A 23,544-nucleotide genomic window follows, 5' to 3' on the forward strand; every position below is an offset into this window, starting at 1 on the left:
CAGTTCGTCCAGGAATGAATGGACATTTTTATGAAACAAAATTCGGATAATTGAATTTTATCAAAAATATTGCTTTTTAAAAGTGCCCTAGCGGCGATAGCCATAGTTCTCTCGTGCAGTGGCCAGCGAAGCTAAGCTGTTGGCGTTGCCGCGGGTTCGAATCCCACTCGCGGCAACATTTAATTTATTTCGGAACATGGTACGTACCAGCGCAAGAGACAAGGACAAAGGGAGAAGACAACACGAACGCCGGATTCCTTGCCCTTGTCTGTTGCGCTGGTAGCATGTTCCATGATAATGCAAACAACCAACTAGCCCAGCTGTCTACCCTTACTTTACTTCACTTGGCACAAACACCGGGGTTTCCCCATCGGAATAGTGATTTCGCACCTATACGTCATAACTGCTTGTACTGCAAGTTTCAGCGAGAACAGTCGCAAAAAATCACACGAAGATTCGCCAAAGAATTCTCTCGAACACACAGTTTTGTTGTTCGGAGAGCGTACGTTTATATTAACAGCTCTAAGTGACGTCGGTTCGAGAGAAGCCGCTGGGGCTAACAACTCGACTGCTGCACATTCATGGCTGGCAAGAGAATAAGTGCCGGAAACACCGACAACCGCTCCGTGTTTCAGAGTTGCGCGTCACAAGCATCGTGCCAACGAGAACGCGCACACTACTATACGCAGAAGAGCGCGTCGCGCTTACCACCCATGCCGTGCCGGACGGACGGTGCGGTGCGTACGCCAGACGACAGCGCTGGCGTAACGCAGAAGACGGCCACAGACATGTCACCCAACACTGAGCGGCCGCAAACATTCCGTCGAGAATCCTCGGCCTCTCAAGTGACGACGCAGGCAAGAAGCGGGTATCAGTGGGGGCCCCGTCCACGCCCCGGCCGGTCCAAAGTGACCGGCTAATGAGGCAGCTCGTCTGCGGCCCTACACACAATGGGACAGCCGACGGCCAAGCCATCCACGCGCCGCTTCCTTTCCCCCGCGCCATTACCCGATGACACTGCGACAGCACTGGGTCTCACGGCGGTGAAGACAGCGGCTCCCAAACCGCAGCGCTGCCAGCGGCACTAATCTCTCCGCCGGCTATCAAACTGCTGTCGTTACCATTGGCTGCGCCGGCGGCCAAACACTCCCAGCAGTCCTTGCGAAACCGCGCGACTTCCGGCACACTTTCGGGCGCGCAGCTCGGACAGCGACGGTAAGTTCTGCCTCGACAATGAAAGTGGATAGATGATGGAAGGGTGGACGGAAGACACGGGCGTCCCCTCTGAAACAGGGTGGTGACAGTTGCCACCATGCTTCTTTTTACTTTACATTTTTTTAACGGTGTTCTAAATATTTCCAAAGATACTCCATTTCCTTTCAATATATTTTTAATCCTACACTTCCAACCTTATGTCACATCTCTGCTTTTGAGCCACCAATCTTCCAATCGCTTCTTGCTAACTTTCACCCCAGATTTATTCCCATGACCACTGTTATCTCTAAACGCTCTCAGGGAGAGTGACCTTGCAAGCATCGATATCCGGATGGATACCATCGCATTAGAATATAAGATGTTCAATTGTTTCCACAGATTTACCACAGGCTGCACGTGTGTCATCATCTCGGTTATATTTCTTTTTGTAACCGCGCGTTCAAGACACTCTGACCTAGCTTCAGAGAGTATAGGGCACTGCCTCTTTGAGTCATCGTGGAACGATTCCTTCCTGATCTGCCTTTTCCAATTTCGATATAGTTCTACACTATGCTTATTTTCCACTGAATTAATCCAGTTTTTACCTTCCGCGTTTTTAACCTCTCGTTTAATGCTCTGTCTTTTTCCGTCCTTATATCCTGAGTCACTCAGCAGATGAACTGCAAATCATGATCGGTGAATTCGACAGGCACAGCAGAACGGCGGGTCTAAAAATTAGCATGCAGAAAACCAAGGTAATGCTTAGAAGTCCAGCAAGGGAACAGCAGTTCACAATTGGCAGCGAGGTGCTGGAAGTGGTAAAGGTCTACTTAGGGCAGGCAGTGGCAGCTGATCCGGATCACGAGAGGGGAATAACTAGAAGGATAGGAATGGTGTGGAGCTCATATGGCCGGTTGTCTCAGATCATGAATAGCAGTTTAGCGATATCCCCCAAGAGAAAAGTGTACAACGCCTGTATCTTACCGGTACTCACCTACGGGGCAGAAACGTGGAGGCTAACGAAAAGGGTTCAGCTCAAGTTAAGGACAACACAGCGAGCCATGGAAAGAAGAATGAGTGTAACGGTAAGAGACCGGAAGCGGGCAGAGTGGGTGAGGGAACAAACGCGTGTTATATGGCATCATAGTCGAAATCAGGGGGAAGGAATGGGCTTGGGCAGGGCATGTACTGCGAAGGCAAGATAGCCGCTGGCCCTCAAGGATAGCGGAGTATATTCCAAAAGAAGGCAAGCGTAGCAGGGGGCGGCAGAAGGTTAGGTGGGCGGATGAGATTAGAAAGTTTGGCCGAAGCTGGCACAGCACAGAGTGAATTGGGGAGACATGAGAGGGGCCTTTGCCCTGCAGCAGGTGTAGTCAGGCTGCTGCTGATGATGATGACGATATACTGCATACTTACTGGTTAGTTTCCTATAGCTGCATTTCGCCACCGTGAGTCAACGCACTTTCTGTATAGGTATTTAAAAACCTTAGCTGTCCACAGCTGTTATCGTCCATTCCCTCAGGCGTCCTTCATATAATATCTTACTCTGAGCTTCCCGCGCTTCGAGCGATGCCCAAACCCATATCCCCCTGTACTGCCTCGTTTGGGGTTTTGCCGTGGGTACCTAGTGGTAATCTACCAATAGCTCTCTGATTTACTTCTAATCTCGACTGAACTAGCTCCGGTAAGCCCCGACACCATTATTCCTTTCCAAATACCTCCCAGTACTTCATATTTGTTAATGCGAAAGGTCAAGTCCGCAAGAAACGGCACCATGTGACGTCACGGGCCGATGAGTCACGTGACGCAGACGATGACGTCAAATCATTAAGTAATTACCATACATAATGCTAATTAATGTGATTACATGACGCCGAGACTAATTAGTACAATTAGTGATGACGTCAGTATGACGTCACACCAAGTCACGCGACAGCGGTGTAATGTGACGTCATACCAGGTCACGTGACAGCGATGCAACGTGACGAAGAGCGAGTTGGTATCGGTCCATTATGAAACAACAACGCGAATAAGGACGGGGACGAAAGCAAAGGTGACACAACGAGCGCTGACACTCAAGTAAATTTATTAGATTTTAAATGCAATATGTATATACGCATGCGCGTCTAGAAAAATTCCATGTAAGCAAAATGAAGAAAGAGTGTACAGTCATGGATAACAAACAATATACATTACACTAAGCCCTCAGCTTCTGTCCAGGAATGCAAGTTCATTATCTGTAAGAACTATTGCACCGTGGCACGTGCATCAGCGAGGCCACAGTACTGACCCTGGCCGATATGTATGGTCACCCCAATCTAACGGTCCCTAATAACTTCCTCTGCCCAGGGGGCGCTCCTCAAGCATAGGACCTAGGGAGCCTACATGCAGGCGGCATGTATGTAGGCTCCCTAATAGGACCTCATCCCTGCCAAGAAATTAACAGTTAGGACACAAATGCTTCTGAAACTATAGACAGTGTGAACAGCCGACGAAGAAAGAAAGAGTTGCCGATGTCAGTCCTGCGCTGTCTACAGGATAACGACGGGGGATTTATATGAATGTGATGAAAACAGACGAGGAAGGAATAAATAGTATTGGGAGCGACTATAAAAGAAGGTTAATCGTAATGTTTGCAAAGCTGTACTGCAAGAACATAGCACGCAGCGCGGAATTCGGTACACGAACGACCGTAACCCGACCGCGGCGGCCGGGTTTCGATGGAGGCGAAACGCTAAGGCACCCCCGTGTGCTGTGCGATGCCAGTGCACGTTAAAGGTCCCCAGGTGGTCGAAATTATTCCGGAGCCCTCCACTACGGCCACCTCCTTCTTCCTTTCTTCTTTCTCTCCCTCCTGTATTCCTTCCCTTACGGCGTGGTTCAGGTGTCCAACGATATATGAGACAGATACTGCGTCATTTCCTTTCCTCAAAAAACCAATTATTATTATTATTAAGCGTTCAGTGTAGCCGCACTTCCCGGGTTTCAGTGGTGTGCGAAGCCTCTGAGCCTCTGGGCACTGGGTCAGTGCCACCTCAGTCGCTCGGTGAGTAAGTAGGCGGTGGCGTTCACTTACAAATTGAGGCAGTTATGAGCCTTTCCTTTCCACAGCACAGGAATCCGTTGCTTTTGAGGGCGCCTCCCTAGGTCAGTGGGCACCTCAATCGCGCTTTCAGGTATACGTAGTGCTGGTGTTCCACCTGCAAGAAACTGCTTTCGCACATTATTTTGTGCTTAGCAATGCTAAACCGCCAGCCATTTTTTTTTATGCCCAACCACTCGAAATTGGCAGGCTTACAAAAACAGCGACGCACTTGATCATTGGTAACGGGGACATCTGGCTAGCCGTCGAGGGCGGTGACCTGACGTTCGCGCAGTGAACTGGGCCTACAATTTCAGATTTTTCTGACACTTCATATCATAATGGTGTAGCACAATAAAAACGGAACGGAGGCTAGAAGAACGCCGAACGCGAAAGCGCTAATTGGGAGGTCGACTGTATCAAACACTGCTACTGTCATGCCATCATTTTAAACGCGCGTAGATGTGGCGGTTTTGCGTAAAGTTCGGGCTTGAATTTTGCCCCTACGTCGAACAGACCAGCAGCACGTCTTCAAAGTCACTTCATATTCCGTCTCCCCTCTCAAAGTCTTAGTCTCGTTTGCTTATCGAAGCACCCCAAAAGTGAGGCAGAAGAGGTGCATAGGCCATCCCGTACGTCGTATTGGTGTCCGAGAGGAAACCAACGCAGAGCGAGGCAAGCCACGAAAGTGTTGCGGCTGTCGTGGAGAGGAAGGCAGCTCTGAAAGGAGGAAAAGCGCCGTAAGGGAGGGCTATGGGTTGATTTGGACCACCTGGTCCTTTAATGTTCGTGGACATCCCATGGACGGAACACACGGCGCCGTTTGCGTTTCCCTTCCATCGAAACGCAGCAGCTGCAGCCGGCATTGAACCGGATCCTTCGGCTGGCGGAGGGTCAGGGTTCAATCCCGCCCTCTCTAATGTTAAGGTAGTACACTGTACATGAATTTTATTGTGTATCCTGCATGTACAAAACCGTGTATCTGAAAAACGTCAGTACCCGCCGCGGTGGCTCAGTGGTTAGAGCGCTCGGCTATACTGATCCGGAGTTCCCGGGTTCGAACCCGACCGCGGCGGCCGGGTTTCGATGGAGGCGAAACGCAAAAGACGCCCGTGTGCTGTGCGATGCCAGTACACGTCAAAGATCCCCAGGTGGTCTAAATTATTCCGGAGCCCTCCACTACGGCGCCTCTCTCTTCCTTTCTTCTTTCACTCCCTCCTTTATCCCTTCACTTACGTTCAGGTGTCCGCCGATATGCGAGACAGATGCTGCGCCATTTCCTTTCCCCAAAAACCAATTTTCATTTTTTTTTTCGACCGTCATTTGACAACCGTCATCACAAGCGGTAGAGAAGTGTATACGAAATGGCTAAAATAAATCATGAACGTACGATGAATAGGTAATTCAGAGAGACATATCCGGTGCGAAAGAATACCGATGGAGAGGCAAATTAAAGATGCAATATCAATTCGCCAAGCAGCTTCCAGGTCACACCGAAAAGCAAAACATAGAGTAGACCCTTGCCTGAAATTCAACAGAAATGGGACGAGCACAGAAAAGTAAAGAACAATGGCGAAAATATTGTTACGAAGACGACGATTACCCGCCGCGGTGGCTCAGTGGTTAGGGGACTGATCCGGAGTTCCCGGGTTCGAACCCGACCGCGGCGGCTGCGTTTTTATGGAGGAAAAACGCTACGGCACCCGTGTGCTGTGCGATGTCAGTGCACGTTAAAGATCCCCAGGTGGTCGAAATTATTCCGGAGCCCTCCACTACGGCACCTCATTCTTCCTTTCTTCTTTCACTCCCTCCTTTATCCCTTCCCTTACGGCGCGGTTCAGGTGTCCAACGATATATGAGACAGATACTGCGCCATTTCCTTTCCCCAAAAAACCAATTATTATTATTATTAAGAAGACGACGAAGAAGCCGGCTATGGCGCGGGATGGGGCGCTATAGCGCTAGACCCGCAGCCATTAAAAATCATATTTCATCTGTCACCATGTCGACCCGTTGCTTGGCTTGCCACCCCGTATCAGTACGGTCCACGCAGGAAAAGATTAACGCTACAACCGATAAGTGGATGGCAGATACGAATGCACTCGGTACAAATTCGAAAGAAATGCGCCGCCATGTAAAAGATGTAACGGAAAATGAAGCGTCCACGCGATTTATTTGCGAACAGTTGGATGAGAAAGCGTGTGACGGCGCCTGCGGTGGGCAGCTTGATGCAGGCGGCCAAGGTTTCTGACGTTAAGATTACGAAAAAGCGGAAAAAAAGGGTCCCTTTGCATACAGCGACAGGTTTGGACAAAATACAAACGATACTAATGGGTGAGGTGCGTTTTCTGATTCAGCGCAGCAGAGGATCATGGGAAAGTCGTCTGCTACTTCTGGTTCCAAATTTCTCCTCTTTCTGGCTGGCTTCACAGCAGAGACTGTGTTATTATCGCTCCTTACACTAATTTATTTGCACTGCAACACCGCTTATGGTATTGGATCATTGCAAGACCAACGCGACATCGTCTCTGCTATGCTTCGTCGTGTGTTTTCGCACGAAATGCAACCAAAATAGTGTATATAGTTGGAGGTTTTCTATGCGTATGCAGTGCGATGCGTTGAGGCGCGCGTTTCTCATAGCGGCATGTATGGACTGCTTGCTAACCCACTTGTGAGGAAAATACATGTATCGCCTGCTAAACTGCTCACTTTTCAGCCCTTCGTTGCCTTCGTAGTGCGGCGAAAAACCAAATGTATCATGACCGACGCGTTACACTAGTTCAACCGACTGCCGTGCATACGGAGAACAGCCAGCCCACGCAGGCATATTATAACCACGACAGAGCACTCCTACCTTTCGTTATTGTCAATTTATGTGCTCAGGACGAGTTCCCACCCTTCACGCGCAGATCTTACGGTGATGGTGTGCAATAAGCGGCGTCGCAGCGCAGATAAATGAGTGAATAAACGATGCATGTATGCTCGGCAACCGCTATGCAAAAGGCAGTGTGTATGACAAACCTGGAACCGGAAGTACCTGGCAGACGATTTTCCCATGGTTCTTTGCGTACACTTCGGAAACGCACCTCACCTACTTCATTTCCTGGTAAAGGAACAAAGCAGAGTTTGTGTGCTGCTTTAAACGAGGTATTGAAAACTAAAGAAATCCCAGCAAGTTGGCGAGAGAGAAGAATGAGCCTGAGTTCAGGCATAGGCAATATCGAAGATACAGTCTAGCGCGAGCTGACGGACGTATCGCACGAGCTTCGACCGGCCTAGCGTTCCAGGCGCCTAGCGGCCGGTTTTGGAACCGTGAAAATCAGAATTCCATGCTACAACCATCACGCCCGCGACGTAATCACCACCCTTTGTCTTTATTCCAAGCTTTCCCTATTCCTTGCAATCAAGTGTGGGCAAATGGTAACGCGAAATCTAGGAAAAAATAATATACCGAGCATTTTGTCCACACAGGCCTTTTGTTTGAGGCCTCCGAAAAGAAAAGCAAAAATAAAAGCGGAGGGAGGCTGGAAAAAACGAACGCATCGCGGGCTTAATCCAATATGTTCTTCCGAACACTGTCTAGTGCAACTGCTCTGCGCAGCCAAGCGCGCATACCGACCCTCGAAAGCCGCCGACGCATCGCATCAATGAAATTCCCGTTTCTTCTTTACCACGATGTTGATCAGACCGGTGACCTTTCAGTGGCTGTCACCTGAGTAGCAGGCCAGATATTTATTTTTCAGGCCAACCTCTCTGCTTTTCCTATCAATAAACCCTCTCTCTCTTCTTTACCACAGCCGTATAAACATAGATAGAGATGAATACCTGAAACCACCCTTCCAGCGTTCCAGTAGAATAAATCACGCATTGATGCATTCGGCCCACTGCGGCAAATGTATTACATTTAAATATTCTTACTTTCCACTGGCCACTGAAACATGGAATTGGCTTCCGCATGACATTGCGAATACCACATCCGTCGATGTATTCACCGACTAAACTGAACTGTTATTTCAGACGTGAAATGTACCTGTTCTCTCGTATTGTATGCCGATTGTCATTGGTTCTGAATTTCTGTGATATTGAATTGCTGACTTTCTGTGCAAACATCTACGTCAACCCACTCCTGTACTGGTCTGTACTGGACTATACCAAACAAATCAAATAAATAAATAATGAGGCTACACATGCCAGATGCACCTTCGTAGCGTCCAGCTCCAGATAATACCGAAGAATGCGTCACAAGCAATACAATCAGTATCTGCTCAGTGGCGCCCCATTTTACTATAGGCTCGCAAGAGGTGCATGCTACGGCTACTTTTGCACATCCGCACGCGCAGTCGCAACATCTCGCAGGGCTTTCCCGCTCCGAGATGCTGCAGTTTGGAATATCCCTGCTGGGTCGACGTTCCCAAAGAACTTGTCGCAAAGCTGTGTTCCTCTCACGACTGTTTCGCAGCGCCCGATGGAATCTCCGTGCGTGCATCCAATGACCACCATCTCTGAAGCTCGCGAATATTGACGGCCAATGACTCGGGCAACGCGAATATGCCGGGCAGCCCGAAGAAGCAGATCAGTACACATACCTGGAGGCGCGGCGGCGCGCCGGTGTGCGCGCAGGTCGTAGCCCCCGGGCGAGGTCCTGTGCACCATGGAGGCCGACATGCTGGCGGGGGCCCCCTCGAGCAGCAGCGGCTCCGACGCGGGGCTGCGGTGGCCGTCGCCGCTCCCCGCCGGTGGGGAGGCCAGCTGCCGGATCTCCTGCAGAGGAACAACAGAGGAGGGGAAGTTGTGAATTGCGCCACGGAGGGTTCCTGTTGCCAACTGCGCTCTGAATCTGTCGCTCGCTAAGAGTGGAACAGGCACGGGGGGGCAAAGAATCGTCGCCGGCATCGCGCAGCCACGCGTAAAGCTGCGCAACCGAAGCCTTCTGGCCAGAGACGACTCTTGTGCCGCCCTTCGCGCTCCGGACGGAAGTCTTCCAAGAAGGGGCGAAAACTGCGCGCGGCTTCCACCGGGGCAGCGATGAATCCGAACAGCGTTGCCGTGGCTCTTAACTCATCACAAGCAGCGCGGCGGTTCGCGAAGTTGCTTCCAGGTAAGGCCGATTTTGTGGGGCCCTGCCCATGGGCCGCAACGATCTGTCCCTGGGGCCGACTGGGCGTCATTTAAAACCCCGAGCCAACAGGTGTGACCGTCCCCCACATCGACACGCCAAGCAGCACCGTCCGGAAGAGTCGTGCGAAGTCGGTAAGAGAGGCGGGCTGGTACGAACAAGATGGGCGCACCAAAAAAAAAAAAAAAAGGCTTCAGCGGCGGAAAAGACGCGTGACCTGCATTCGACCGCATTCTGGACTGTTCCCGCCATGAGAAGCTAGCGGAAAGGACGCATGTCCACAGGGTGCAAATTACCAGCTGAGCCTCCTGCAAGCCGAGCCCAAAGGGTGGGCCTCTATAGGTTAACGGGCATTCCGACAAATTGCGTTGCAACAACTGCCGCTCTTCCAAGGAATGCAACCCTCATGCGGCGCGTGCCTGTATCAAGAAGATTCGATCCCAGCGCCACAGGGACCCCAAAAAAGGGAAGGCTTCCTTTCTGAGCGATGGAAGCCCGCCAGTGCCGCAACGACGAGGCACAGCCGCCCCCCCCCCCCCCCCCCCCCCGCTCCCCCTTTTGTTTTCTTCGTGCCACCAGTGACGGATGGCGATCCTCTGCACAAAGACGCGCGAGATTCGCGAGGCGGCGCCAAAGGCCCCGGGTTCCCACTGCGGACAAGTGAAACCGCGACACGACGGCTGGCCGCGTTTTCTGCTATTGACAGGCGCATAATGGAGGCCCGCACAGACAACGGCGGGTGAGAAACGGGCCGTTGAAGGACAGTCCCGGACGCTATTTGTCGACCGCGGCCACAAAGGGCTGCCACCCCTAATTCGCGACCCGAGTGTTTACACACGCGGCGCTGGGGTTCGTACAATGCGGCACTCGGGCCACCCAAGGACTGCGGCGGCGCATTGTGAAGAAACGCTGCTCGGATGGAGCGAACCCTGGCCGCCAAGGACAGCGCGGTAGACGCCGCCTCGCAGACCCGCTGGAAACGCACACTTCCGCTCTCAGTCGGGCAGACCCTGCGCGGTGTCGACCTGCACGCCTCAGTGTCAGAGAAAATGTGTACGGCGCCTGGCGCGAGTCGGAGACTGCAGCAGCGCGCCTTGAACGAAAGGCCGCTTCCCTCACGAGTAGACTCGGCTTTGATGAGACGGGCTAGGCTAAAAAGGAGCGGGATCGATTGAAAGGAGGAAGAGGATCTCCCATGGAAACGCGGCCCGGGAAGATAGTGAAAGCGCATCCCAACGGGGCGAATGCCGACACAATAAACAAATAAACCACACGCGGAAGGCGGGGGGAGGGGGGGGGGGGCGGCAGAGAACCAACGGACGAGGCAGCCCATGCACCGTCGCCTTCGCAAGCGTCACCGGCTGTTTCCCTCCCGCAATAGCCGAGCCTCCTCACCCATGCTCTATGCGGGCGTTTTTCGGAGCAGACGCTTATTCGCCCCATTTCTGCTTGCACTCCACGCATCGCGTCGTTGGCCGAGTCCAAAGAACGCAAGCACTAGACCACTGAGGCCAGGGCCCGCAGCAGCTCGCCGAGTGCAGTTAGTCCCCCAGCTGCAAAACAAAACAGGCGGCTGGCAAAGACGCTCAAAATTGCAATAACGCCTTCGTAAACAAAAGAGAAGATAAGGCGGGTTCGCCCGCTAGGCTCTTTGAGCAGTGGATATCTTGCCTGCGGATAAATTGCGAGAGCGAAAGGAAAAGGGTTGCAGTAACCTTTGAGCTATCTCTGCATTTTTAATCGGAACATCAGAAGGTCGTCGAAGCGGTAGCAATGACATTTCATCTTGTTTAATGATCCCAATGTCACGGGTTGAATTCACTGCCACACTGGCCGCGTTTCTAGCTGACGAGAAGCAGAAAAAGAAAAGGTCATTCGCTCGGTAAAGGGCCGGGGAAAGAACGACAAAAAAGAACACACCAAACCCGAGGTAGTAGCGTACGTGCATCGACTTTCACACGGGATTAAGAAAGTTGCTGGCAGGTATGGCATTCGTGTCATGTTTTCGGCTCCCAAAAAAACTGTCAGCGTTATGCCCTGCGATTCAAGCTAAGGCGGAGCTGGGCGCGATGAAAAGAAGGATGTGCTGTCAGACATGCATCACCGTACGTCGCGTGAAAAGTGGGCACAGTGTGCAAGATCCCCACGTCGCGTGGAAAAGTGTACATAGGCCAGAGTGGTCGTTGTTTGAATGTGCGGCTGATGGAGCATGCCGGAGATTAGCAAAAACGTAACGCTTCAAACAATATGGTTCTTCATTGTCGTGACTGCAGCAAGCGCAAGAAGAAATGTTCTCCCCTTTTTTAATAATAATAATTGGTTTTTGAGGAAAGGAAATGGCGCAGTATCTGTCTCATATCTCGTTGGACACCTGAACCGCGCCGTAAGGGAAGGGACAAGGGAGGGAGTGAAAGAAGAAATGAAGAATTAGGTGCCGTAGTGGAGGGCTCCGGAATAATTTCGACCACCTGGGGATCTTTATCGTGCACTGACGTCGCACAGCACACGGGCGCCTTAGCGTTTTTCCTCCATAAAAACGCAGCCGCCGCGGTCGGGTTCGAACCCGGGAACTCCGGATCAGTAGTCGAGCGCCCTTTTCTCCAAAACATGTGTTCTTTTTCGTCACCGAGATCGTGTAACGCGGGAGACAGTTGAAGCCTATCATATCGCGGAAACGGGGCATACGTGTGTTAGTGGCCCCTCAGTTGGCTTGTCTGGTGGAGAGATAAGGTTTTTGAAAGTGCGACTGAAAACCGCTTGTTAATTTTTTTCCTGCACATCGGTCGGCATGTGACGTGCGATTACCCTGGGTTTGTTTTGGTTTTTGTAGTATATATATAGAAACCTCTGAATAAAAATTCTTGCAGTTGCGAGTAAGCGCTGTCCCCTCTGTGTCGTTGTCTGTGAGCGCCTGGATTTATCATAATGAGAAGCAGAAGCGCCTGTTTACTGTGTAGTATGTGTTTGAAGAACCAGAGTGTCTTAAACCAATACGCTCTTCTCCAATGGCGGTTCTCGTAGCGTACAGATGTGTTTTTGGGAGGTGGCGATCGCGGAACAGACGGCTGCCTGTCGGGCAATCGAACGTTCGTCGGTTCTTACACGGAACTTGGCATGTCTATGGAGTAGCCAGCGACAAAACCAAGCTCTGGTCCGACGGCGCGTGCTCACTGACAGCCGAAAGAGCCCAAGTCAGCGGTGCTGGGCTCTCTAGCAGGCGAACACAATCGTGCCAATGAGTGGCAGGCCTTACAGCGCTTGCGGGCACTTCTAGCTTCTCTTGCATCATTCAACGCGGCGTGCGACCGTAGTTACTCGGCCTACAAATGAGCTTTCTCTAATTCCGGGTTAATAAAAAAACTAGTAGCAGTGGTTTAATCATACACTACTGGAAATATTTTAGCGCTGGTATTCCTTCATTTCTGAGACGTCCAGGCAATAGTTTGAAAAAAAAAAATCAGTATTGCCTGTAATTTATCTCGCGTGAGGAAAACAACCTCTCTCGGATGCGGCAGGGGCACCAAGGTGAGACTCGAGGTAGTCCGGCTACGGCCATGTCTCATGTGTGTTCTTTGTTGAGAACGGATTGGCAGGAAAAGTTTTTTGACCCGCCTCGGTGGCTCAGTGGTTAGGGCGCTCGACTACTGATCCGGAGTTCCCGGGTTCGATCCCGACCGCGGCGGCTGCGTTTTTATGGAGGAAAAACGCTAAGGCGCCCGTGTGCTCTGCGATGCCAGTGCACGTTAAAGATCCCCAGGTGGTCGAAATTATTCCGGAGCCCTCCACTACGGCACCCCTTTCTTCTTTCACTCCCTCCTTTATCCCTTCCCTTGCGGCGCGGTTCAGGTGTCCAACGATATATGAGACAGATACTGCGCCATTTCCTCCCCCCCCCCCCCAAAAAAAACAATTATTATTATTATTATTATTATTATTATTATTATTATTATTATTAGGAAAAGTTTACGGCTGCCGCGGTGGCGCAGTGGTTGTGGCGCTCAGCTGCTAACCCGAAAGACGCGGGTTCGCTCCCGGCCGCGGCAGTCGAATTTCGATGAACGCGAAACAGTGGAAGCCCGTGTAGTGTGCGATGTCAGTGCACGTTAAAGAACCCCAGGTGGTCGAAATTTACAGAGCCCTTCACAGCGGCGTCCCTCATAGCCCGAGTCGATTTGGGACGTTAAACCACCCCCATAAAACAGGAAAAGGTTACGGGATGCGGGTGAGCGAAAAAAAATTTTTTTCGGCGCAGTGACGTAAGCCGATCGCCTGGAATTTACGAAGGTATACGAGAGGACATGCATGTTCCGTCGCCTTTAATAACACAGGACGACTTCGCCGCAAGGCCGCGCTTCAACATTTTTTTTTATTTTTTTTTTGCGAAAACACGCACCCCGCTCATTTTTGCAGCCGACAGTGCGCAAGTGGCTATATATAAGCGTATACAAAGTATATCTAAAAACGTTGTTCGCGTTTGTCCCTCGCGTATTTTGTTGTGCTGCGCTTGTGAGCATCAACATATCATGTATCATAACGACCTGAGACGTCGCCGTTCACATGTGCTCTGCGTCCGCGCAAGCTCTTGCAGCGCACGCGTTTATACGGCGCAGTAAAGGCGGCGTCGCTGGAGGAACCGGTTCGGCCTTGCCTCCGATCGCGGGAAAGCGGCCGGGCATGTAGCAAGCCGCCTGCTACCACAGCTGCTGCAGGCGTACCACCACGAATACCACGGGCTTTCAATTCTGACTTCGTGACACAGGGCAGAACTTGGCAACCTTGGTGATGGTGATGATGATGACCCCAGGCTTAGTGGCACATGCCCACGTCGGGGGATTGGCCAGGGTGCATTGCGGATACAAACTCGCTCATGGGCAAGGAAGGGAGTAAATGGGTCATTTTGTGTTCTAGACTCGAATTTGGATAAAAATTGGGGAAACAAAAACGGAAATGAAAAAGCAGCGAACTCTCATTCTAGCAGAGGAATCTACCTGATGCAATATCCCTTGGCGCTCGCCCCGAAGGAGAGGAGAATCGGGATAGACAGAGGTAGCCCCAGTCGAGCGAGGGGGGTCTCCAGGTATGTTCTACGGAGAGAAGCAAACCGCCACCAGAAGAGGAAAAAGTGATCTATGGACTCAATTTCACCACAAGACTCACAGACAAAGATAACCCGGATCAAAGTAAATAACGATTTTTTTCTTCAATCCTTATTCTTTTTCCTTTGCGCTTTGCAGCTTTCTTCGGACATTTGACACACTCTCCTGGATCTGGTGCGAAGTTCGACTACTGTGCAGGACAGCAGATTTAGGAGCGCGATTTAAGCAGCTGACCATGACAATCAGGTAAGTCGCGTGTATAGAAAAATGGCAGTGTATTCGCACGTACTGCATGTAACTAACAGTATTTTAGTTCTGACCATGTCATAACAGAAAGTTTGCTAAATTGATCCGTTTCATGAGTTCATGCTGCATAGCAGTGAGCAAATTGTTTTTGTTTACTTGTTTATTTTATTTGCACATACTATCGGTCCTAACTCGGACCCAGCTAGGGGTCGGCATCGGGAACAAACTAGATGGCAAAATGCACGGAAAGCCGTACATCCCACATGCGTGTGCTGGTTTGAGCAAAACGCAATCAGTGCGCGCGCACAACTTATATCGACAGCAGGAGTTACGCAACTGTAAATAATCAAGGACAGTTCATATCTGTGGTGTGTAAATCGATTATGCTGTTCAACCTTTTTATTCCATTGCTTTGGGAGATTCCCGGTCACGGGTCACGGGTTTTTTTTTTGTGACTTGTGAGCATTGCCTTCCATTTCTGGCAGCCAGTCGAGTACTTATTCCGGCTGGCAGCTAATAAAGATTTCAGTTGTGAGTCAGCGCTGTGTTGTGTCCCTGCCTGTGTCCTTCTTCCACGTCCCGTTCGTTGCGCTGTAGTCATGGAACGGGTCAAAGCCCGAGAGAGGTATCATATAACCTTTTGGTCGAAAGGTCCACCGCATGCTGCCTGGTGGCAAAAGTGCGCCAGGCACTGTGGGACGTCCACTTTATGTCAGGCATCCACGGGCAGCGGACGAGTGGCTAAAAGCAAGCTTTGTTTACGTGCTTGCTTCTGTGCTTTGCAGGCAAACACCGTTACTGTGCATGGTGCTTTGCAATGTTTCAGGAGCAATGAATCAGTGGCCAACACAATACAGTCCGCATAGATATGAAAGCACAGCCGTTAAAACTTATTCTGCAGGTTGCACTGCAGCAGACTTCGAGGAGAGGTGGCAAATGTGCTGGGGCCATCGACGGCGAGCACGCCCGGATGGCGCAAACTGCGGAAGTGCTGACCATAACTACAAGGGATCGTTCGGCAAGTCGTTGCTTGCTGTGTGCGCTGCACATTACAGGTAAATGTCTCTTATTACATGACAATCCTGGCACGTTCGATCAGTTCACTGACACCGTTTGAATATTAAGGCCCGCCACATGCTTCCATGACTACAGACTATCAAAAAGTGCTAAGACACATGATTGATCTCAATGGCACGCGAAGGGCAACATTTCATGTAAGCGCTTTGGGTCTCAATCCATGCATAAAATTATTGAGCACTGCACATTCTCAACAACTGAAGCATGGTGTGACCTTTAAAACGTAACTGACAGGTTCAAACCGAAAGAGCAGTAGTCAGAAACACACATTCATTGCTAGTCCGTTTGCATTGAATTTCAAACTATTTTCCGTACAGGTTCCTCTACACTGAAATAGGAAAAAGTACTTAGGTATTGATCTGACGCAATCTTTCATGGGCCACGCGCATTAACGCCATTTGCGCCAAAGCCTCCAGATCACAACAGGGTGCCTGCAGACGCTGTTGCCTGTCTGGGCGACGCCCACTCACTACCAGTGCGCCGGAGCCTGGAGCAGGGCTGTCCGCTCTCCCCGATGCTGTAATTTTCCGTGGTGGAGCGAACTCGGGCTGGGCTTCCCGCTCCGGTTTCTAAGTGAAGGACTGGCCTTTAGCCGATGACCTGGTGCTCCTGGACGGCAATCATCACCGACCTCCAGTGGCCCTGAGCGCCACCCAAAGAAATCCGCAGTTCTTTGGCAGACCAGAAGCGAGCACGGTGTTCTCGCAGGACAGCGAAGCCACTCCATGGGCCACCGAGCGCCGTCACCTTCCTTTCGTCACCGCCGAATCGCACACGAAGAGCACCTGCGACAAGCCCGCCGGCGAGCAAGTGCAGTGCTGCGCCGGCGCTTGATGCGGGATGACAGCGGATGTATTCTCGTTCGTAGACTATATGGAAGGCTGTCCAGCACTAACACCTTTGCCAACGTGCATGCCGAAACTCGAGCGTGGCTGGAACGCAGACAGCGTGGACTGGGCGCACGCGTGGCTCTGGGCTGCCGTGGGCGAGTGGTCGTCGGTCGAGGCCGTACAGGGTGACCACCTCGGCTGGTCCCCGTTCGAAGCACACGAGGCAAGCAATAATAATAATAATAATAATAATAATAATAATAATAATAATAATAATAATAGTGACTCGCATGTGGACAGATAGCTTTTTTCCCCTCTCCTTCCCTCTTAGTTTCTCGTGCTCGTGTCCATGTTTTCTTTCTTTCTATCTAACGGCTAGGGCGAAAAACTGCCGCCCACCCGGTGCAAAGGGAATGAATGGCCCTATCATCATCATCATCATCAGTAGCGCCACTCGGTGTAGCTTACGCTGGGTGCATATTGCAACCGCGCAAAACGACGAGGCACGAAGAGAAGTATGCACAAGACACAACGCGGACACTCCCCTGTTAACCACCAACTAGCCCGCCTTTGCCTTTTAAATGCAGCTTACGGTGCCTTAGCGATTTCTTTCCGAATCAATTCCATTTTTTTATTTTCCCACCCATTGAAATTGGCTGAAGCGACGCCACCAGGGGGAGGAAAGCTCGCAGAGAACGAAAAGGTTCTCAAAGGAGGAAAGGCCTTTCTCTCCATCCCTTTTGGATTTACGACATGCGCACGCGTCCTTTGTGTATTTAATGAGGGCCGTCAGCGGCGTTGCCTCCAGTGCTATCACCGGCTCTGCGGCGCCGGTCAGCTGTGTTAGTGCTGTGCTCATGTGGCGGTGAAATGCATTTATTAATCTATATGTGCAGAGAGGTGCTCGGGGAGAGGCCCATAGTGGGCATCGCCCCTTACAATAGAAGGCGGAGTCCCTCATTCCGGGACCCCGTTGGTCCTGACCGCTGCGCAGGTCCGCCGAACCAGGGCCTGTTGGGCCGATAGTTCCTTGCAGCCGAGCAGAGCCGCCTCCCGGTCCTCTCGGCTAGGAGAAGGGGTGATGAGGGGGAGAGAAGGATTTTGCCCGCATGCCCAAACCATGTGAAAGGTATCGGCCACCTCCCCACAGAATGAGCAGCGGCCGTCAAAAGAAGAGTCAAAGTGCTTGAGAACCGCCGGGCACAGCAGAGTGTTTGTAATAGAGCCTGAGGAGAGTTTGTTCGCCAGCTTTACCCGGTCCCTGCATAGGAACCGGGTAGCGCCGGTGTTCGGCACGACAGTGCCGAGTAATGTCATTAAAAGAAAGAAGAGGGCTGTTATCTGGCTTAAGGTCCTCCCTCCCAAGGAACAAGGCCTGGTCAGTGCAGCGAGACCCGCACAGACACAACGAGCAGCGCCACCTGCTTGCGCTCTCTCGGGACCCCGCCGTTCATTTGGGCGCTGTGGATCGTAGCCACTGCGCTGGCGAAGCAGTCATCGTGTTTGGTCTGCCGAAGAAGTGCATTCTACTGATGTTGCATATGTTCGCAAGGGTCGTCGTATGATAGTGGCTTGTTTTCATGTGTCTACAGAAACACTAAACAATTTTAGTGTGCGAAGGCTTTCATTTGGGCTAGTTGGTTGTAGCTAGCGTGTGTCCTGTCTCTTACTCTGGTCCCTGTCTGTGTATGCGCTAGTCAATATGTTTCACAGTTTCAGTGTGCGAGCACTTTAGTGGCCATTCCTCGCAATTAGCCGTTGTCTGTTTGTGGCTTCACACACACACACACACACACACACACACACACACACACACACACACACACACACACACACACACACACACACACACACACGCACACACACACACACACACACACACACACACACACACACACACACACACACACACACACACACACACACACACACACACACACACACACACACACACACACACACACACACACACACACACACACACACACAGGATCTGAACATCGGAACCGAAGGGAGGTCTGAACTGCTAGCGCACCTAATTCGCATTTAGCGAATCAACCATTTTTTGCAACTAACTAGTATTCTGAAGTAGATCGTGAGTGTATTTAGTTGCGTGCACTCAGTACCCACAAAACTATCTCCTGAAAATGTCAGCTGGATTGTTCGAGCTATATTTAATATATGGACACAATAGCAGACGCCATTCGTCAGCCGTAGGAGCAAACTGCAGACACCCTCCTGGCCGCGGATGGCCTCTCCGAACAGGGACTTCAACCCACGCTCAGCGTACAACGCAACCTCATTTGCATGGCTAGGGTGCCAGGAAGCGTCAGCGCGTAAAACACGAACAGATGCCACCCTGTGTCGTCACCACCGGGCCGGTACGCGCAGGTAATTGGTTTCGGAGTAATTCCTCCTGCGGCCACAGGGGGGCCACTCCTGCGCAAGGGAACACGCAACGCTGTCTGGTCTCCGCATTTACTTATCAGTCGCCATCGTCCCGCCCTCGATTGGTTGACGAAACAATTCACTCTCGCCGACCGATAACGGTCGTGTCTGCCACGGACTGCTTTCTTGGCGCTATACCGAAGGGGCAGATGCTCGCGAGCCGCGTGTAGGTGGCCAATTTGAGCGGCAGCCATCAAAATCTGTCGCCAACGCCTCCGGCCCATCGCTCTCCGCCGACGCAAACAACGTAGCGGCAAGACGACGGGTAGGCCGGAGACAATGCTGCCTGCCGGCACGCACGCAGAGGGGCCCGCGAATCGGCGACAGCGAGACGACAGCAGGGCTCAGTCACCGCTTTGGGTCCGCCTCCCGAAGACGTTTCTTTCAACAGCTGACGCAAAGTGGCCGCAGTCGATCGTATACGTGCACGGCATATGCATGAAACGGTCGCGCAAACCACAGACACACTGCAGGGCGCACGAGGCTTGTAAAAACAGAGACGCGTCACCCGCCGCTCCTTCGCCGGCGGCGGCTTTGAAAGGCGCGCCCCGTACTTTCGATGCTCGCCAAACAGCCATTCCTGGAGAATTACGGCAAACCGCCTGCGTTGGAACGCCCGCCAGATTTGCAACGCTCCCAACAGGCCCTGGTTCGGCAGACCTGCGCAGCGGTGAAGACCAACGTATGTACGTGTCCCGCAATGACGGACTCCACCTTGTACCGTAAGGGGCGAGACCCACTACAGGGGCCTCCCTACAGGGCGTGCACCTCTCTGTAAATTTAGCCAAACACGCGCTGTTCACCAGCACCACCGTGGCGTTGCTCAAGCACAAACTCACGACGCTGCCAGCCGCCAGGTCTCCCAGCGCCGGTAGACTGGGCGACGCGTCGCTGTGCAGTACTCGCTCGCCGATATGATAAGGCGCTGGTTTCTTTCGGGCCGGCCCCAAGCCACACGCGCTCGGGCGTCGGCCGATGCTCGCGCCCCGGAGCGGGAGATTGCAGCGCGCCGCCCGATTTCTGGCAATGCTTTTAATGCGCAAGCCATTACGAGAAAAGCCGGCGGTGTGTGTGTGTGTGTGGGGGGGGGGGGTCCCAAACAACCAAACGTCTACGTCTTGCGTCCACGACTTGCAACCTCGGCCAACCTCATCGCCGCGCAGCGAGAAGGTCGGAATGTTTGCGGTCTGGTGCGGAGCCAACACGCACTCACATAAGCTCGTAGAAAAGAACTTGATCCACGTGTAAACATATCGCATAAACAATGCACCGGGGGACAGCAATGCTATAGCATTCCCACACGGATGTGTGCATGCCGAATTTTTGGCCACGACGGTTGTTGTATGGTGCGGCCCATCGAGAATTGGGCGATTACTCCTCGGCAAGCTCCGCGGACGAAGGACAATCGGGGCGTATAGTTGTCACTCGACCCGGGGACAGATAAAAGGCCGCACAAAGCAAGCCAGCTGTCCCCACTCAAGCATTCCCGGCTGCGGACGGGGACCGCTGGTTTTGGGCCGGAGGGAAAATGTTAGCCAACAGCGCAGGTCTGTACCGCGCGGAAATCAGCGTCGCATCCGAACGACAAAATCTCAACATCCGAATTAGGCCTACAGTTGCGCGAGCAAGAGACTTGAACGTCACTTCCCAAAATTTGGGCAGACGGACTCTGAGAAGTACCTGCTGTCGCCACCACTCTGTTGCATGCAGCGCACCCAAGACCCGCACAATGGGTTATTGCTTACACCCTCAGCGAGGGGGAAACAAAGCCGCGGGCACTGCTCAGGGCGAGACAGAGTGCAACAAAAGGCTATCAATTCTGCCCTTACTTGGTCGCGCGCGTCAACAGCCGCACGCGCCAACACCGGCGGCTCGCAGAAGGCTGCTTCAGTGCAGTGGCGGTTGGCGCTTACAAAAATTGTCTATAGACAGTCTATAGACTTCTCATAGACTCTATTGCCTTCCTATAGATATTTCTTTTTGTCCATTCACAGTATATAGACTGCCTATAGACAAAAGTCCACTAAAAGTGTAAGGCCATAAATCTATAGATTGTTTATAGACTGTCTATAGGATTTCTATTGTCTATAGACTGTTCTCTAGGATTTGTCTATAGAGCGTTTATAGACTTTATAGATAGAAGCCTATGGACAGTCTACAGACTGTCTAAAGAAATTTTTGCAAGGGTGGACTGCACGACCAGAGTGGGCGGGAAAGGCCACTCGCTGCCGGGTAGATTCTCGGAGCCTCTCGCTTCCGCAGAGGGGCCGCTCCGCAGGGCACTTTCGTACCGGCAATCGACACTCTCCACACTGAGATGCTGCGGGCAGAACATTCTCTGGCCTCAGCCTTGCCTAGAAGCCTTACAAGTTTCTCTTGGGAGAGCAGGTCAAAGCGCAAGGTACTCCTCTGCGCACTGACCGGGGGAAGAACAACGCGGCACCTCCTAACACTACGCAAAGCAGGCCCAATGAAACACCGGCGCCATTTGCGACGCCAAGGTGGCCGACACAGAAACGACCGCGTTTGCTCTTTTGCGACCAGCTACAACCACACGCTCTCTCGTCCAGTGTTGCACGATTGCCCCATCGAAAAAGATAGAGCGCCGGCCAGCCCCGGAACTGCGCACCACGTTTGGCGCTGACTAAAGCAAAGTCCACGGCGCCCCGATGGGGGAGGCGCGCAGGCATCGAGGCACCCTTGTCGACACTAGAGTTATACTGTATATGCTACCAAAGGCAGCATGTATACAGTAACTCTAGTCGACACAGTGTCACAGCGACCCCTTGCGGTGACAGCACGATAGCCGGCAGTGACCGACTGAGCGTGAGATGCCACGTAACTTAGATGCAAACGTGGACGAATTTCCGACATGCGTTGATGTGTTACCGGCTAGAGGACTCAACACCTGGTGAAGATAGCCTGATAGCCTATAAAGTGGCGATCTGGTGAAGTCGACAATAGGTCGAAGCGGTACCCCAGGCTTGTGGACTTTAGGCAGGCCGTAAATTGCAGGAGCTGAACCGTTTGTGCACAGCAGCCGGTAATAAAGGCTCTTCTGGTGCGGAGGAACCAAACTGAACAGTCTGGCCAGCAGTTGTTGCAGCTTGGTCTGTAGTCTGGTTGCTGGGTCACGAGCTAGAGGAGTGTAAGTCCGATGGTCTCCGAGAAGGGCCAACAATTTCTTGTTGTACTCGCTCCTGTCAAGCAAGACTGTGGCGTTGCCTTTGTCGGAAGGAAGGATGGCGATGCTACTGTTACTCCGCAGGCTGCGAATGGCTTGCTTTTCTGCTACCCACGACCGCGTTCTTGCACCGTGTTTCCGCAAACCGGAGAGCACACCAATGGCACGGGTGCGTGCCTCTTCTCGAACGGCAGAGGGAAGTTGACTAACCGCTCTTTCGACCGCGCACACAACTTCGCTTGGCCTCGGTGATGCTTGTGTGTTGAAATTCAAACCACGGGACAGCACCACAGCCTCCTTCTCCGTCGGCGTATAGGAGGAAATGTTGATGACGTCTTGTGCGCCTTGGGACACTTCTGGTCGGAGTGCCTGCAGTTTACTCTCTTGTGACGTTCCCTCATAGTAGCGGTAAAGTTCGCGTGCAACTGCACTTCTGGAAAGTCCTCCGGCATCAGATGCTCCAGCTGCCGAAGAGCAAAGAACGTTTGTGTTTCCGAAGTCCGTAGCTTCTGACGGCATTCCAGAACACGCGCCTGCAGTAGCTTCCGCTCGGCCTGTCGAATAATCTGGTGGCCCCAAGACGTGGCGACCGGTCTTCCTAGCCGCAGACTCTTCGGCGTTAAGTCCTCCCGTTCGCACGTGAGGTTGAAGTCCAGGTGCGTCTTGAACGCAGCTACCTTTGAACTCACCGAGACGAATCGGCGTACCTTCGTAACGACGTCTTGTCCATATGTGCTCCGGTAGTTAATATATAATCAATGGTTCGACGAAAGTTCGTCTGGTCAGGCATTGTATTAAAGAAAGAGGATTTAGCAGTAGCTACGTGCGAAAAAGCCCCGGAAGCTGACACTGGTCTCCCTGCCCGCACACCCTTTGACGTTCCGGAACTTTGCGAGCTGCTGAGATTTTGCCTTCGCAACACTTATTTTTCCTACGGCGGCAGTTTCTATCAGCAGACGCAAGGCACGGCAATGGGGGCGTCAATATCAGTCACAACGGCCAATTTAGTAATGGATGCAGCGATGGCGTAGTGGTAGAGCATCCGCCTCTTGTGCAAGAGGACCGGGGTTCGAATCCTGGTGCCGCGCAATTCTCCACCGGGTTTGAAAAAAAAAAAGAACGCGTGTCGATCATAACCATGCCTGGGTTGCGGCCTGATCTCGGTAACCAGAACTGACAACGCACTCCCTCACCAGAACAGGATTTGGCCACCCTGGTGTAGTACTTTGCCACAAACCTCTATGAAGAAACCAATTAAACCAATTAGTAAT

At 52.1% G+C, this 23,544-nt stretch overlaps 1 protein-coding gene across 1 annotated transcript in view; it reads right to left on the bottom strand.

The window, feature by feature from the left end:
* LOC144112665 (uncharacterized) overlaps positions 1 to 23,544 on the bottom strand; it is a 132,416-nt gene that overhangs the window by 88,809 nt on the left and 20,063 nt on the right. The window contains exon 2 of the mRNA XM_077645477.1: positions 8,863 to 9,037. Coding sequence (XP_077501603.1) covers positions 8,863 to 9,037 — 175 coding nt within the window. The remainder of the gene's footprint in view (positions 1 to 8,862; positions 9,038 to 23,544) is intronic.

The sequence above is a fragment of the Amblyomma americanum genome, chromosome 1 (genome assembly GCF_052857255.1).
Source record: "Amblyomma americanum isolate KBUSLIRL-KWMA chromosome 1, ASM5285725v1, whole genome shotgun sequence".
NCBI lineage: Eukaryota > Metazoa > Arthropoda > Arachnida > Ixodida > Ixodidae > Amblyomma > Amblyomma americanum.